The sequence below is a fragment of the Eleutherodactylus coqui genome, chromosome 5 (assembly GCF_035609145.1).
Source record: "Eleutherodactylus coqui strain aEleCoq1 chromosome 5, aEleCoq1.hap1, whole genome shotgun sequence".
Lineage (NCBI taxonomy): Eukaryota > Metazoa > Chordata > Amphibia > Anura > Eleutherodactylidae > Eleutherodactylus > Eleutherodactylus coqui.
Genome location: NC_089841.1, coordinates 210,966,866 through 210,985,233, shown reverse-complemented (window position 1 = coordinate 210,985,233; position 18,368 = coordinate 210,966,866). Strand labels below are relative to the sequence as shown.

General features: G+C 51.4%; 1 protein-coding gene across 1 annotated transcript; it reads right to left on the bottom strand.

Annotated features, from left to right (window-relative positions):
* Positions 1-17,929, bottom strand: RFK (riboflavin kinase). The gene is made up of 4 exons (XM_066604153.1): positions 17,495-17,929; positions 16,702-16,853; positions 14,272-14,374; positions 1-6,503 (listed from the first exon to the last, which is right to left on the bottom strand). Exons 1-4 carry the CDS (start codon positions 17,772-17,774, stop codon positions 6,379-6,381), a joined length of 660 nt encoding a protein of 219 aa, XP_066460250.1. The 5' UTR covers positions 17,775-17,929; the 3' UTR covers positions 1-6,378.
* Positions 17,930-18,368: the final 439 nt, after the last annotated feature.

The following is an 18,368-nucleotide window of genomic DNA, read 5'->3' as shown; positions in this document are numbered from 1 at the left end:
TTCAGATTTCAGTAAAAATATACATTTAATACAATTTACATTCATTTTGCCCATTATAGATTATTCTTACAGTTTAAATTACTATTCATAATTGACAACATGGAAGGCTTGTGCTCAGATATATTAAGAGCGAGTTCAACCCTGGGTTCTCTTTTAATTAGTGTGGACCCACATGGGTGCATGTGCAAAATACAGTGTATTTGCACTGTGATCAACACGTTATTGCACATTTCACTGAACTTTTGGCGCTGGCTGGGGCATTGCACATGGGTGCGGGACTACACTATTTAGCCTAATTAGGTCCAAATGTGTTTTTTCCCACAAAATTGCGCAGCATACTTTGCAATCGTGCGAGTATTGGGAGCAGCCATCGATCTCTATGGGGACTTTGGTGTGCAAATACACAAAAATAAAAGCATGCTGCGTTCTTTTTCGCACGCAAAAACGAGTAACTAGAAGGAACCCATTGAAAATCAATGGGCTTTATTCTCTGCGTACTGTACATGCACACACGCTTGCGAGTCAGCCCTTAAAGCCAGAACAGATCGCAGAGAAGGAAGAAGGGATGGAAGCTTTATCTACTCCCCTGCTCTGGGGTTCATTCTATGAACTCCGTCTAACAGATGAAACGAAGTAAAAAAAAAAAAAAAAAATTAAAACACAAAAAACACCAGTATGGTCCCACAGAAGTGAATATCATGTGCAGTTTCAATCTCATATGCATAAACATGCATGTAACACAAGGTGATCCGTCGACAGTGACCAGACTTGCTTTTAACCATATAGTACCAGCTCTTCACAGTACCTACCCATGTCAAGGAGCAAGACCCATGGAAACAATCAGGGTGGTTTCACATCTGCACTCAGGGGTCCCACTTTCCCTCTCCATTCGGGAAGCAGAAAAGGGGGAATCCCTGCGGACAAACGGCTCCACCTCAGGATGGAACCAAACTGACCCTATTGGGATATAATGGGATCCGTTAGGTTTCCACTCAGCTAGCCAGCTTTTGACAGAGACAGTTCTGTGGCGAACCTCTTACTTGGGTTGCAACCGAGGTTCCAACTTAGATGTGACACTGGCCTTAGTCAGAGGATAGGTGATATACTGTCCAGGAAAGTGACTATTCTACCTACCAGAACCTACCTGCAGAAGAAGCAACACTCCCATTCCATAAGATGTCAGGGAGTGAGTGTTCAGCCCCAACATACATTGCAGTAAGTTCAGATGGAAGCTCCCGCGGGCAGGGAGACTGGTAGCCTCAAGCCACCTTAGAGGCCGCTCATGCATTAGTAGTAGATATTAGCAATTTTTCATTCACCGAGAGGGCACGTACACGCATGCAATATTCACCAGGCCGTGCCCACCCTTGCCACACTGCAGTCCCTGGAAGTGCAAGGTCAGAGACGTGGTGCTTCACCAGGCAAGTATTATAGGTGTACAGCATTTTCTGCATGCAAATCCATTTCCAATGAGCTAAATGTAGTGCGATACAAGAACTTCGGTCCAGGAGACTTAAAAATCTGCCATTAAAAAGTAATTTCTTAGGCAACCCTCTTCAGATGCCCTAGATTAGCATTCTGAATTAGAGGGGTTCTCCAGTAATACTGATGATCTATCCTCAAGTGGGCATCAAACCGTGCCAATCTGACACAGATAACGTATAAGGTGTTCTAAAACTGGAAAGCCCCTTTAAGGGCTCATGTCCACGGGCAAAAGAAGAATTAAAATCCGCAGCGGATTTTAACTCTTCTCCCGCACGCGGATCCGCACCCCATAGGGATGCATTGACCACCTGCGGGTAGATAAATACCCGCGGATGGTCAATAAAAGTGATTTTTTTTTTTTTTAAATGGAGCATGAAAAAATCTGGACCATGCTCCATTTTCGTGCGGGTGTCCCACGGACTTCTATTGAAGCCTATGGAAGCCGTCCGGATCTGCGGGAGACCTAAAATAGGAATTTAAAAGAATTAACTCACCCACAGCGGACCGGGAAGGTCTTCTCTTCCTCACGGCCGGATCTTTCTTGCTTCGGCTCGGCGGATGTGCCCGGCGCATGCGCGCGGCACGTCGGCGACGTGCCGCCGGCGTGACGAGTTCATCTGCCGGCCAAAAAAGAAGAAGATCTGGCCGTGAGTAAGAGAAGACCTTCCCGGTCCGCTGCGGGTAAGTTAATTCTTTTAAATTCCTATTTTCAGCGCTCATGTCCGCGGGGCAGGAGGGACCCGCTACGGATTCTCCATGGAGAATCCGTAGCGGGTCTGATTTTCCCCATGGACATGAGGCCTAAACAGAAGCGGGTCCAAATCAAGGATGTCCTCAATCAGCCATAGGCAAGAGCTCTCCCCATCTTGGACAGAGTGGGGGAAGTAACAGCCCCATCAGCGCTCTATTACACAATTTAAGAGAGCTGGAGGAACTTCTGAGAGAGGATAAGCGCGTCCCAATCAAGATGTTCGGGGAAATGCGCGATTATTTTAGTAAGATACGATGCTCTTCATACTCAGTGGTGGTAACGGCTCTGCATTAGTTTTTGTAAAAAAAAAAATTAAAAATATATAAGAAACCAAGTAACCTTGTAGATATGATAACTTAAGTTAAGGTGCGTTTCCACGTAACGATTATCGTTCAAATGAGCGAAAGTGAACGCTAATCGTTTGGTTTAAACATAAGCCTACAACAAAAAGACGAATGAGAATTTTTCACTTTTCATTCGTCGTTAAGTTTTAACCAGCATAAAATCATTGTTGGCTCATTCTCTGATCGTTGCGATTAAACACACAGGAATGTAAGCAGCAAGCGATTATTAACGATGACCAGCCTGCCTAAACAGGCCACACAAGTGCGAATGAATTAGTGGTGACGTCGCTCACTCGTTGAAACGAGAATCGGCTCGCCTAGAAGGGGGCATAACAAAGAGAAACCCTGTTCCAGCAAGCTTTCAAATCTAATTAGGATTCTTCGTCAGGCCTCATTGGCCGAGGACAATCACATCAAGTTCTTGTCTGGAACACTTGGAACCAGGTTGAATGTGATGACACGACTAAGAACAAATAGTCCAACTGAAAAGCAGGCCCGTCCCCTCACATAAGAGACCAGGCGAGTCTTCTATACAAAGGCAGGTTTACTGTACATGCTTCCTTAGCTGGTGGTGACCCAGTACGGCACAACAGGGTAATGCAAGGCACCTAAATACATACCTGTCTTTGGGTGAAGATGATATTTAACAATTATTAAAAAAAGGTCACTAAAAGCCGATATAAAGCCAAAGACCTTCACTATTCATAATAGGTGTTGGAGAAAGACAGACAGAATTACTGTGGAGCGGCCAGTGAATCCGGCAGTAAACAGACACAAACATGATGAGTTTGGCAAAAACTAGACTGACTTGTAAAGTTTCAGCCAAAACAGGCACCGGCATCGTCTCCTAGCGGCCTAGACAAACTCAAGGACACATTCTTCACTGCTCACACAAGACGACTAAAACAATTAGCATCTCCTCAAGGAGTGATATGTAGAAGGCCAACAACATACTGAAGCCATCTGAACCATGTATAGGTTTCTGTAGCAAGACCGTTCATATGCATACCAGCCATTTAGTCTCTGTGCTAAGGATTGCCTGAGCTACAGCTGCACGGTGGGCAGACACATTAGTGACGTAGCATTCTTGATCAGTTAACCGCACTTCATTTAAAGAGATCATCCCACAAAAATATTTAAGTGCAGCCCATAGTTATAGACTTTTTTTTGTACGTTCATTAAAAAAAAAAAAATTGTTTAGATCCCCAGATATTCTGGTGTTAGTCAAGGAATAGCGCCACCTGCTGTTTCTATTCTGTGTCCACCGCAGTAATTGTTCTAAGATGGTCACACCTGCTTGGACTCTGCTCTACTGGGTATGTGTATGGACCCTCAGTATGGTGAGCGGCCGCTTCTGAAGTGGCTGCGTCTTCTTGGATGTCAGAAGAGATGCAGAGCAAGTGATTAGAAGATACAGAATTACTGCAGAAAAGTAAGACCGAGTAGGTGTGACCATCTTGGTGTAATTACTGCAATGGACACAGAACAACAGCAGGTGGAGCTATTCTAATATTACTTTTTGGAATATTTGGGGACAGAAATGTGCAAGACCTCACATCCACAGGCGGATCGGATTCAGTATGCAGGAGCCCGCAGCAGAATCCGACCCTACCGGCGGCTGGTGAATGCACATACCTGTCCGGGTATTCCCTTTTGCTGCCGTGCAGTTTTTTTGTTAACTCCTGCTTTCCAGCGGAATCCACAATGCAATTGCGAACGGGCTGCAGATTGGGCGGCTTCCATTGGCCTCAATGTAAGCTGTCCTTACAGCACTGAAATGGTGCATGCTGCGATTTGTTTTCCGGACCAACAGATCCGCAAGTCGAATCCGCATGCTTTATTTCAGGTGCGGACGCCCATGCTTCCCTATGGGTGGCTTGAATTGTGGATCTTTCATAAGGGTTTCCGCAAATTAAATCCGCCCGTGGACATTGCGCCTAAGTGTAAACACAAACATATTTATAACTTATGGGCTGCATTTAACTATATTTTTCATGGGACGCCGCCATGAGATCCATACAATACAGAGACATTACATCTGAAAACAGGTTTAGCAGCAAGAGGATCAGAGCCGGACCTAGCGCCTCTCACCGCGGCCTGACCTTCTCTTGCTCAGGGAATGGTTCGGGATCATCAGACAACAGCAGAGCATAAATATGCCAATAATGGTTTAAGAATAATAAAAATAAATAAAATCTACTTCTGTACAACAGGCGGCTGGACTTAGTCAAATATATTACATCCTTCATCCCTGGCAGCAACATGCTGCAATGTATTCCTGTACGCAGCTACAAATAAAGGACAACTAGCACAGGGACCGCGCCACACGTTACAGCCATAGTGCAGCCATGAGAATGACAGCGACATGCAGGCAACATAAGGGGAATCTACTGCTGCCTTCTTCGCAGACTTTCTGGACTTTGGAACTTAAAGGGATATTCCCATCTTGGCCCATCATGAGCGCGATGAGATCACTTTGCTGCACATCGTGGCCAGGATAACTGGGAGCAGGGAAACCGCTTGTGCTACACCGTTTCATAACTCATGTAGGAGGATGGAAGTGATGGACACTGTGCAGCCCGCTGAGCTATGCCAATTCTGTAACTACCATTTACTAATATGGAAGTTAAGGAAAAAGCACAAGACAGCCTGCTTGACCGTTTTAACTCCCGACTACCACATACAGCCCTATTGGAGAGGTCAGGCGTGGTTCTAGAGGTGGGACCCACATGTATAAGACCTTTATGGCATATTATGAGAAGATATCATAAAAATATCCAAGTTGTGGATGATGCTTTGAGGGGGGTTGTCAGTGATACTAGATTTAAAAGGGGAAAAAAAAAAAAAAACACTTAGGGATGGTGGGAACGGGGTGAAGGGGATGGACACGTCTCTTTTCGGCCTTGCATACTATGTTATCTTCCCCATGATAATAAAATAGCCAATATCGCTCCCTGTTCCCAGCACTTGATCGCTCAACCGTGATTGGCTGCAGCTGCCTGTGACGTGCCATGCATAGGCTGTCCGCAGCCTGTAATTAGTACATATTATAAGAATCTATATTTGTATAGCGCCAACTTATTCTGCAGCGCATCACAGGGACCATGAATGATCTGGGAGGGTTATTAGGCCTGGCGAAGATAGATTTAAAGGGCCCTTTACACGGGACGATTATTACTCAAGATTCATTCAAATTAACTAAATTGAGCGATAGTCGTCCCGTGTAAATGCAAAAATATTTAACTAGTCGTTCACTTCTCAATATCACTGACTTTCGGTCAGCAATAAAAAAAATTTGATAAAGTCGCTGGATCGCGGGCTTCTCACTGCGTGTAAACGCTGCCCGCTCAGCACTTCACATAGAGGGTGAAGCGTTGAGAGAGAAGGCTGCGATCCAGCGGTGTTCTCTGCCCGTCTAAACGCTGTCCTTTAGCGCCAATGACCTTAGATGTAACGCCCAGTCGTTTCAACAACGGTCGTCCAGTCTAAATGGGACATTAGAAAATAAAACTTTAACTCCGACAACCCCTTTAACCATTCTGGTGATCTACAGTGCGGCCCGCTGAGGAGGACAACGCAGCACAGATAACCTGTAAGCAGTAGAGTATTTGAGTGTAAAAGTGTATTTAGAGTCATCCTGACAAGCCTAGACAAATGTTTATAGGGCACCGATGACCCTAGTCACACATCCAGGCCAGGAGAAAGGGGTACTTTAAATATAACAGATGGTCTGATGTCCACGGGGTTAGCGCTAAGACACCAACGTACAATGTTCCATCTTGTGACCTCAAATCACCGTCAATGACCGTTCATAATCTTATGTGCATTGTTGAAGTATCGCTCCTTGAGTTTCCTTCGCTCCGGTAGGTCCAGCTGCTTCTTGGCTTCCTCAATGTCATTGTGAATTGCAGTAATCAGGGAATCTGCAGGCGGATAAAAAAGGACGGGTTAGTCACCATCCGTTAAACAAAGAAAATGGACACATTTTATATATTCTCCGCTAATCTAAATATATATATACACACACACACACACACACACACACACACACACACACACACACACGTCTATAAGGCTGGGTTCACACTGGGCGGATTTGCCGCGCAGAATTTCGCCACGGCAAATCCGCCCACGGCCGCTAATCTCGGGATTAGCAAGCCATGTGGACGAGATTTCTCAGAAATCTCGTCCACACGGGACTGCCAATCCGCTGCGGTAAGTCCGGCTGGTACCGCGGCTGCGGCGGCCGCAGCTGCGGTTTCAGAAGATGCAGCGTGTCCATTCTTTTTTTCATTCCGCTGCGGCCGCACTCTCCTCTATGGGAGCGCCGGCCGCAGCGAACGAGCGAGCGGCCGGGCCGCTTCAAAGCCGCCGCGGCTTCTTCCGCAGCGGTTATCTCGCGGTTTTTGCTGCGGCCAAACCGCGAGATTTCTGACGGGATTCCGCCCCGTGTGAACCCAGGCTTAGTGGTTAATAAGATATTTGACAATATACTAAAAAGGTCACTAAAAGCTGATATAAAGCCAAAGACCTTTACTATTAAAAGGTTTTGGAGAAAGACAGAATTACTGCGGAGAGGCAAGTGAATCTGCAGTAATAGAATTACACGCATCCACATCAATAATCAGAGAAGCAAACATACAAGAAGTGTACGGAGCACCAATGAAAACTTATTTTCCCAAGTCGTCTCCACGACAGCACCACCTGAGATCGCCTCTCCCCTCCTTCCTCAGTGTTTTCCTGTCCTGCCAGGAGGCAGGATCACCGAGAGGGGCAGGTGGAGACGCCAGCCTGAAGAATCTTACCGGCGGATCGGAGGGCAGTGGGTCAGCCTGCCCTCCCTTCCTGCAGAGCGGCTCCCGGGACACCACATGGGGTGGTTCCCCCGGGCCGCGGGAGGGGGGGGGGTTCAAAGCGGGGCTCCAGCTCTCCTCCGGCGCCGGCTTAGGACCAAGCCCGGCGCTTCCTGGATTCCCTTAATGTGTGTTGGAGGGGGGGGGGGGGGGGGGCGGGGAACCGCGCCATGTGACCAGCGTGATGACGTCATCGCAGCCGGCGTGTGGAGGGGGCGGGGCTTAATCTTAAAAGCGCCAAATCCAAAAAATAAAACAGGAACCTGAGAGAAGATGGCGCAGATCAGCTAGAGGCTATTCGGTGAGTGTTTGGCCTACTGCACCAAGAGTGTCTGCAGCACCAGCAGTAAAACATGAGTGCTCCAGCACCAGAGGTTGCGGAATGTTCAGCCGCAGCGGGAACTGTAAGTAGCCAGTGGGGCAGACAAGGTCATGCATATTCTTGTATATTATTGCGAATGTTGCATCCTTATCCGCAAAAATTTTTTGTTTATCTGCCAGGGGGATAAAAGAGATGCCCCTCCCAGAACCAAAGCGAAAAAATGCGCAGAATGCGGCGCAAGACTGCCGGCTACGTATGTCAAGTCGTTATGCAAAACATGCATAGCCAGGCTAGTCAAGGAGGAATCGGGGGGATTCCTCGAGGACGTCAGGAAGCTAGTCTGAGAGGAAGTACAGTCAGCCCTGACAACTCCAAAAAACGCCACCAACGGGGCATCCAGGGCGAGACGCCGGAAAAGGGCGTATAGCCCAGAGGAGCACTCAGACTCAGAAGAGAGTTCAGGGTCAGAACCAGAAGAGCCGGTGCTTGAGGAGTCCTCGGAAGAAGAGGACTACAAGAAGTACCTCTTCCACAGGAAAGACCTAGCGGAGCTCATCAAATCGGTTAGAGCCACGCTTAAGATGGAAGAACCTCGCACCATACAAGACGAAGTCTTTGGGGGATTTGGGGAGAGACGGAAGCATACCTTCCCGGTCCACAGCAACATCTCAAAGTTGATACAAAAAGAGTGGAAAAAAAACCCGACGCGGGATCCTTCTCCTCTAGAGGGGTTAAGAGACACTACCCGTTTCAGGAGGAGGTATGCGCAAGTTGGGAGGAAATACCCAGAGTGGACGTCCCAGTGGCTAAGGTTGCTAAGAGGACAACCATGCCCTTTGAAGATGCCACACAGCTGAGGGATCCAATGGATCGGAAGGCGGAGGGCCTGCTGAGAAGATCCTGGGAGGCAGCCGCCAGTACACTCAGACCAGGGGTCGCAGCCACGTGTGTCGCTAGAACCCTGGGGTAAGGCTAGAGCAGCTGGAGCTGCATATTTCAAATAAGACGCCGAGGGAACAAATCATAGATTCCCTCCCTATACTAAAAATGGCCACAAGTTTTCTGGCAGACCCTAGAAGAGTCCTGTGGCTAAAGTCATGGTCAGGTGACTTGGCGTCGAAAAACAAATTATGTTTGCTCCCTTTTCATGGCCAGTTCCTCTTTGGTCCGGATCTGGACAGGATTCTCGAGAAGGCATCCGACAAAAGGAAGGGCTTCTCGGAGGAGAAACAGCAGAAGGGGGAAGACCTTCTTCCGGGCCCCAGCACAACAGCCGGAACCGTACAGGGGCAAGGGCAAGACAGGCCACTAGAGTTACCCCAAGGGAGGAATTTCCTCTTTAACCCTCATCAGGGGGATCCAGCCAAACAAAAGCCCTGACGCCATCCCAGTGGGGGCGAGGCTGCGGAGCTTCGCTGATCGATGGGCCTCAATTTGCAGGGGCCCATGGATCAGGGAGATCCTACAGCAGGGATACCGAATCGAACTGGTGTCCCTCCCCAGGAGAAGATACGTTACTACCAGAGGTCCAGCGCAACAACTGCACCTGCTCCAGCAAGCGGTTCAAGACCTACTACGCCTAAATGCAGTGTCCTTCGTGCCTCAGAGAGAAGAGACCTGGGGGCATTACTCCAGACTCTTCCTAATAAAGAAGGCAGGTGGAGGATCACGCATGATAATAAATCTAAAACCCCTGAACGCCTTTGTCAAGTACCGGAAGTTCAGAATGGAGTCGATCTCTACAGCAGTGAGGTTAATACCCAAGGGAGCCTACATGGCATCTATCGACCTGAGGGATGCCTACTTTCACGTGCCAATCCACAGGGACTCGCAAAGGTACCTAAGGTTCGCACTAGAGATGGGCAAAAGGACGAGACATCTCCAGTTCAGATGCCTGCCCTTTGGAATCTCCTCGACACCTCGCATTTTCACAAAAATCATGGCGGAGGTAGCAGCCTACTTGAGGCAGAGATCGATTCTGATAGTCCCCTATCTGGACGACATCCTAATTATAGCCGAGTCCAGAGAGCTTCTAGTAGAAAACCTGGCAACGGTGCTCAATCTGCTTCAATTTTTAGGATGGATAGTGAATTGGGAGAAGTCTAGCCTAGACCCCAGCAGGGAGAAGGTGTTTTTGGGCATAATGCTCGATTCAGAAGGTCAATGCTCCTTCCTCCCCGAAGCAGAAGTGCAGAGGATCCGACAGCTAGTGGAATCCTTTCTTCAGAGACGGTCATACTCAATCCGGGAGGCTATGTCTCTCCTGGGAAGCCTGACATCATGCATCCTGGGGGTAGCATGGGCTCAGGCGCATACCAGATCTCTGCAATCAGCGGTTCTCTCAGCCTGGGACGGCAAGCAATCCTCACTAGGAAGGAGAATGCAGATAAGGAACTCAGTAAAAATATCCCTGCGCTGGTAGACATCCCCAGGAAATCTCCGAAGGGGGGTCCACTGGATACTGAATCCGGCCATGCAAGTCACGACAGATGCAAGCTCCTGGGGGGTGGGGGGCGCACGTCGGAGACAAGCTCCTACAAGGTCCATGGCCACGGGGGATGAAATACCAGTCCTTAAACTACAGAGAGCTACATGCGATCTGGAAGGCCCTCCAGCATCTGGGGGACTCAGTAAGAAACCAGCACATAAGAGTGCTATCAGACAATACCACGGCAGTCGCCCATATTCGACATCAGGGGGGCACGAGGTCGCCAGCCCTACAAAGCATCGCACAAAGAATCTTTTGCTGGGCGGAGGGCCGCCTCCTCTCACTATCAGCAATACACTTGAAGGGATCCCTGAATCAGAGGGCAGACTTCCTCAGCCGGAGGCGGATAGACCCAGGGGAATGGTCTCTATCCCAGGAGGCATTCCGAATCATGATGGACAGGTGGGGTCTCCCACAGCTGGACCTGTTCGCATCCAGACAAAACACCAAGGTAGAGAATTTCTTCTCCCTCAGACCGGAGGACCGGCCAACAGCGGGGGACGCCCTAAGCCAGGATTGGGGAGGAGATCTGGTGTACGCCTTTCCCCCAATTCCATTAATACCAAGAGTGTTGCAGCACTTCAGGTCGCAGGCATGCACCGTGATCCTGGTGGCTCCCTTTTGGCCAAGGAGGAGCTGGTTCAGCCTTCTAAGAAACCTGAGCATCCAGGACCCAGTCACCCTTCCTGCTCACGCGAATCTACTAACACAGGGGCCTCTGAACTACCCCGATATAAGCAGACTCCACTTAACAGCCTGGATACTGAAGAATCCACACTGAGGAACAGGGGGTTCTCGGACAAGGTAGTCAAGACTCTAATGGCAAGTAGGAAGGAGACAACCAACCGCATCTACCAAAAAATCTGGAAGAGGTTTATCTCTTGGAGACAGGGGGAAGGACTCCTCGAGCAGCGGTGCAGACATCCCATTAATCCTGGATTTCCTGCAGGAGGGCCTCTCCCCAAGCACCCTAAGAGTCCAGACGGCAGCCCTTAGCGCCCTAATCCACACTAAGCTAGCAGGAGACAAGTGGATCAGTAGATTCTTGACAGCGGCAGGTAGGTTGCGACCTAAACCTACAAACATATGTCCAGACTGGAACCTAAATTGGGTCTTGGGGGCTATGTCAGCGGAACCCTTCAAACCAATTGAGGGGCTCTCAATAAGAATGCTCACAATTAAGACAGTTTTCCTAGTGGCCATTTCCACAGCCAGACGGGGCAGCGAGCTACAAGCCCTATTCATCCGCCACCCGCTCCTTAAGATAACTGACACCACCAAACTAGTCTTTAAAACAGACCCGACCTTCTTGCCTAAGGTAGTGTCCCCATTCCATAGGGCCCAGAACATAGTAATCCCCTCGTTCTTTAATAACCCAAAAAACGAGAGAGAGCCCTAAATTGCTTAGATGTCAGGAGAGCGGTCCTGAAGTACATCGATGCCACTGGTCCCTGGAGGCAGGACGACAACCTGTTCGTTCAGTTCTCAGGCCCTAACAAGGGGAAAAAAGGCGGCTAAAAGCTCTATAGCTAGGTGGATCCGCCTGGCCATTAACGAATCATATAGGACCCTGGGGAAGGAGGCCCCCGCGGCTCTTAAAGCCCACTCCACGAGGGCGGTAGCGACTTCATGGGCTGAGCATAGCTCGACATCCGTGGAACAGATATGCAAGGCCGCAGTGTGGAAGAAGCCGCACACTTTTGTGAGACATTACAGGGTAAAAGTGCAGCTAGACGAGGACATGACCTTTGGTCGTAAAGTCCTCTCGGCAGCAATCCCACCCTAGAATAACTTTAGTTGGTACGTCTCAGGTGGTGCTGTCGTGGAGACAACTTGGGAAAAGGGCGATTATACCTACCTGATAATCGGGTTTCCAGGAGTCTCCACGACAGCACCCGTACATTCCGTCCCGAAAATTTAATAGGTATATACGGTAAAGAAATTTAAAAAAAATACCAGATAGGTAAAAAAATTTTTAAGTTAGCTCCTACCCTGGCAGTTCGTTATAATACATTGAGGAAGGTGGAGAAGGGGGGGGGAGACTTTAACCTCACAGTGTGTTCCTGTCCTATCAGGAGGAGGCGATCTCAGGTGGCGCTGTCGTGGAGAATCCTGGAAACCCGATTATCGGGTAGGTATAATCACCCTTTTCTTATTTAGTAGTCCTTTAAAGCAGCATGTGAGGGGTGAAAATAGGATCCTATACTGGGATCTTGTGCACATGGCCACTAAAGGACACAGTAACAAAACTACAGCAAGATATTCACAGCATTTGCCGTTTACATACCTAAAAGGCACAAACTAGATGCATACTGTAGTACAGTTTCTGAGAAACTACCAGTCATCCTATACCGTCCCAAACACTAGTCTATAGATGGAAAAGGGGAGTAACTGCCATGAAAAGGGCGACCCCACACAGGAACCCAACCCTACTGTTATATTAAAGGAAAAGAAAAAAAAACAGAAACACACACACACGGAAGGGAAGGTGGGTGGGGGCTTGTCCAATAAACAGGGACAGGATAAAAATAAGATCTGATCAGATAGGGTGCAAGTGTGTGTGTGTATATATATATATTACACACACACAAATTAAAAGTTATATTAATTTATGATACAGCACATTTTCTGTGAACCTTTATAAATATTGTGAATGTGCCCTATTGACTCCTTTGGAGTTTTCTTGGTTCCCCTGCAGCTCTCCCACTGGATGCCCTGATTGGCATAGAGCACTGGATTACGTGAACTGGGACTACAGGTCTGCCAGCTGGTCCCCATTCATCAGGGCCCAGGTGTCTCCACCCAGTAAGTCCCTTTGTATTTTTTTTACCACTTTATTATTCTGTATCCGGTTCCTTGAGGCGCTCTCCTATTTTTTAATTTCCATTTGTAATTATTGTGTCTGTAATTAGTATATTTTTGCCATTCCTGGCAATTCTTGGAGATTTTTAAACTATCAGTCACACCCAATCCTCATGGGTCATGCGGTGTCCGTGACCAACACTATGTGATAACGTGCTGTAAAGATACAGTTGTGCCGTGAACTGATGACAGTGGACGCTGCTCTCCCTTATGATCAGCGGCTCGGACTGCGCCTGACCATGTGATAGCATCTGACCATGTGTGATTAGTTCCACGCAGGAACGCCTTCATTACTTGCAGCTGCTGAGACATTCCCTTGTCTGTAGTACAAGCCATTAGTGCCAATCAGAAGTGTAAGATATGCAATATTCTCAGTCGGATGGAGAAGAAGCCCAAACTGAATATTTGCTGTGCAGAAGCCAACTGCCAGCTCAGAGGTGGAGCCCCTGCAGGCAAGATCCGGCATGGATCCCACTGCGTGCCGTCCTGGGTACATCTCTACCCACTAGGCAGCAGGAATATCTTCCACATTCACTTATAGTTTACCCTGTATCACCACAGCCGCGTCTCTGTGTCCTCACAGCTACAGAACTGCCCACACTTAGCTGCAAACTCGTTAGATGAAATTAACACATACAAGTCTTTGTTTTTACTAATCATTCTATGCCGCTTCTCATCACGGTCCCCACATATCTCCCGGTCCCCACATATCTCCCGCAGTCTCTTCTGATATCAGAGGATTCCTTTTACATCCCGCATCCCTCCACAGAGCACCAGGCTCCGTTCATTGTGATTTCTGTTATAAGCCGAAGCTAAAACCGCGGCACCTAGTGGGTTGCATTCTGAATATGGGTGGCACCAGTCGGACCCCGCTGATCTATAGGGCCCGTCAGGCTCCACCACAATGGCTGCTGCTTAGAATGTTACCATCAGAATACCACGATCGGCTCATTGCATGCAGGACTTTTTCTTCGGGTCTTCTGAGCCAGACCTGTGATGGATCTCCGTCTGTAGGCTCCAGCACAGGCGTTATACCGGCCCGACGCCAACAGCCTCAGTGATAGAACTACTTTTTTTGTTTTCTCCTGCAGCCCAAGTAAAATAAGGAGCTCATACAGAAACATGAGGAAGCCGCCCCGAATATGATGCGACCGCCGGACACTTACCTAAGGAGTCAAAGCTCTTCTCCGGTCTAATGTAGCCCACAATGACGATGCTGAGTGTCTCACCGTAGAAGTCGTTCTCAAACTGATGAATAATGTGGGTTTCCTGAGGGAGAGAAAAATAGGTCGGAATACACAGTGCAAAACTATATCTTCCCTGTCAGCAGCTATAGACACCCTTCCCTAGGTAGTAGCAGCGGCATAACCCCCTCCTGTGCCCCGTGGCGGAAGCAGCGGCGCATAACCCCCTCCTGTGCCCCGTGGCGGAAGCAGCGGCGCATAACCCCCTCCTGTGCCCCGTGGCGGAAGCAGCGGCGCATAACCCCCTCCTGTGCCCCGTGGCGGAAGCAGCGGCGCATAACCCCCTCCTGTGCCCCGTGGCGGAAGCAGCGGCGCATAACCCCCTCCTGTGCCCCGTGGCGGAAGCAGCGGCGCATAACCCCCTCCTGTGCCCCGTGGCGGAAGCAGCGGCGCATAACCCCCTCCTGTGCCCCGTGGCGGAAGCAGCGGCGCATAACCCCCTCCTGTGCCCCGTGGCGGAAGCAGCGGCGCATAACCCCCTCCTGTGCCCCGTGGCGGAAGCAGCGGCGCATAACCCCCTCCTGTGCCCCGTGGCGGAAGCAGCGGCGCATAACCCCCTCCTGTGCCCCGTGGCGGAAGCAGCGGCGCATAACCCCCTCCTGTGCCCCGTGGCGGAAGCAGCGGCGCATAACCCCCTCCTGTGCCCCGTGGCGGAAGCAGCGGCGCATAACCCCCTCCTGTGCCCCGTGGCGGAAGCAGCGGCGCATAACCCCCTCCTGTGCCCCGTGGCGGAAGCAGCGGCGCATAACCCCCTCCTGTGCCCCGTGGCGGAAGCAGCGGCGCATAACCCCCTCCTGTGCCCCGTGGCGGAAGCAGCGGCGCATAACCCCCTCCTGTGCCCCGTGGCGGAAGCAGCGGCGCATAACCCCCTCCTGTGCCCCGTGGCGGAAGCAGCGGCGCATAACCCCCTCCTGTGCCCCGTGGCGGAAGCAGCGGCGCATAACCCCCTCCTGTGCCCCGTGGCGGAAGCAGCGGCGCATAACCCCCTCCTGTGCCCCGTGGCGGAAGCAGCGGCGCATAACCCCCTCCTGTGCCCAGTGGCGGAAGCAGCGGCGCATAACCCCCTCCTGTGCCCAGTGGCGGAAGCAGCGGCGCATAACCCCCTCCTGTGCCCAGTGGCGGAAGCAGCGGCGCATAACCCCCTCCTGTGCCCAGTGGCGGAAGCAGCGGCGCATAACCCCCTCCTGTGCCCAGTGGCGGAAGCAGCGGCGCAAACCCCCTCCTGTGCCCAGTGGCGGAAGCAGCGGCGCAAACCCCCTCCTGTGCCCAGTGGCGGAAGCAGCGGCGCAAACCCCCTCCTGTGCCCAGTGGCGGAAGCAGCGGCGCAAACCCCCTCCTGTGCCCAGTGGCGGAAGCAGCGGCGCAAACCCCCTCCTGTGCCCAGTGGCGGAAGCAGCGGCGCAAACCCCCTCCTGTGCCCCGTGGCAGAAGCAGCGGTATAACCCCCTCCTGTGCCCCGTGGTAGAAGCAGCGGTATAACCCCCTCCTGTGCCCCGTGGTAGAAGCAGCGGTATAACCCCCTCCTGCGCCCCGTGGTAGAAGCAGCGGTATAACCCCCTCCTGTGCCCCGTGGTAGAAGCAGCGGTATAACCCCCTCCTGTGCCCCGTGGTAGAAGCAGCGGTATAACCCCTCCTGTGCCCAGTGGCAGAAGCAGCGGTATAACCCCCTCCTGTGCCCAGTGGCGGAAGCAGCGGTATAACCCCCTCCTGTGCCCAGTGGCGGAAGCAGCGGTATAACCCCCTCCTGTGCCCAGTGGCGGAAGCAGCGGTATAACCCCCTCCTGTGCCCAGTGGCGGAAGCAGCGGTATAACCCCCTCCTGTGCCCAGTGGCGGAAGCAGCGGTATAACCTCCTCCTGTGCCCCGTGGTGGAAGCAGCGGTATAACCCCCTCCTGTGCCCCGTGGTGGAAGCAGCGGTATAACCCCCTCCTGTGCCCCGTGGTAGAAGCAGCGGTATAACCCCTCCTGTGCCCCGTGGTAGAAGAAGCGGTATAACCCCTCCTGTGCCCCGTGGTAGAAGAAGCGGTATAACCCCTCCTGTGCCCCGTAGTAGAAGAAGCGGTATAACCCCTCCTGTGCCCAGTGGCGGAAGAAGCAGTATAACTTCTCCAGCGATGGTAGTAGAAGCAGCAGGGATCCCTATAGCTGAGCAGTAGTGGCACCCCCTAGTGTCCCCGTTGGTATTAGCAGCAGGGCCCCCTCCTCCAGCGGCTGTAGTAGAAGCAGGGGAGTTCCCTATAGCTGAGCAGTAGTGGCGCACCATACTGTCCCTAGTGGTTGTAGCAGATGCTGCAGGCTCCCCCATAGCTGAGCAGTAGTAGCGCCCCCTACTGTTCCGCAGCAGCGTCTTACCACAGACTTCTTGGTGTTCTTGTAGAAGGGGTTCCAGCCGATACTCATCACCATCTTGTGAATGTCGCCGCTCCCGATGCAGCCCCAGCCGTAGTAGATGCCGGTGGTGAGGTCGGCGGGCAGGCGCTCCACCACGTGCTCCGGGAAGTTGGCTGCGGAAGGAAGGACACCAAGAGATGGCGAATTACATCAGACGGCCATATGTGTTCTCCAGTCTGTGAAGACGCAGCGAATCCACGGACCAAACGTGATACAGTGTACACAAATACGCAGCGGAATCGGGTGCAGAAAGAGAAAATTAACCCCTCAAAACCCCATTGATGTTGTGCAGAACTACACGGGTTTCCCACGTTTTTCCGCACACCCAGTGATTTCAATGCGCACCAAGGTGGACACCGCGCCAAAAACACGCACTCCATTCACTTCGTAACACGCTGCCTATTAACGCTCATGTGAATGACCCCCAAGGGATGGTGAAGGGTCAGGCGTACGGCTCATTCACACCTGTATGGCGGTGCGCGAGCACACAGCAAGTGCGCAAGAACACAACCACCAGCAGACTTGCTGCGTGCCGCCAGTCCTCACACTACTTTGGCGCATGGGATACGCAGTAAACCACGAGCACGCCGCCACTTCTCCAGTGCGCCACAATAAGAGTCCATTGGGGATTGGTCTACCGTATAACCAAAACTGCGCCTGTAATACACCCAGCCCACCGCCTGGGGGCGCCCGCACACCCCGCGGCAGCAGTGACGCGGAGGGTTACGCAAGCTCACGCCGGCACTCGTCTCACCTGTCGGGATGCCCAGCTCCTTAGACCCGCGGCCGAAGCCTCTGACAACCTCCCCGCTGCAGTAGTAGGGCAGCGCGCTCATGATGCCGGGCCGCGCCGTCCTCTTCTTCCCCGCCGGCTCAGCTAAGGGGAGCTCCCGCTTCAGTTCCCCCGGGTGAGCCGTCCGTACACGGAGCCCGTCCGTAGAGGGCAGAGGGAGAACTAGAGCGGCCGTTCCCCCACCTGCCGAGGAGCCTGGACCGGCGCCGAGCCGGCTACTACACGCGAGTCGCTGGGACATCTCAAGGCTCAGCGTAGGACAGGGGTGTTTACAAACAGACGACGTCGTGAAGGAGCGGCTGACGTTCTGAGAAGCTTCCAGATCCCCCTGCGGCTCTCCTGCGGTGCGGTGATCTTGCAGCGCGTACGTCAGTGGATAGAGGCGGCTGCTGGGTTTCGCTCACGTGATCAGCCCTCCCCGCTGAATTCTGGGTCTCGGTGACGTCACGCGGCGTGTTCCGATAGGACGATTTCGCAACCATAGAAATTTCCGCATAATTGTGTCCCTTAAAGGGCCAGCGTGCCGGCAGAGGGGCGGGGAGGGAAAGAAAAACTCCTTGTTGCCCCTAGCAACCATTCACACAACATAGCAGCTTGTATTTGATTAAGAATTTAAACTGGGCTGTGATTGGCTGTGACGAAGAATTGGGCTTTTAGGGTACAAAGCAGAAAATCGTGCAAAAACGTTAAAAAAAAGAAAACGCATCCAAACTCGCACCAATGGCGTGTATATTGTCACACTTTTTACGGTTTTGATGTCACATTGAGGACAATCCGCGTGATTTTCTGCTACGTCAAACTGCGTACTTTTCCACGCGAACTCCACTTTAAAAAA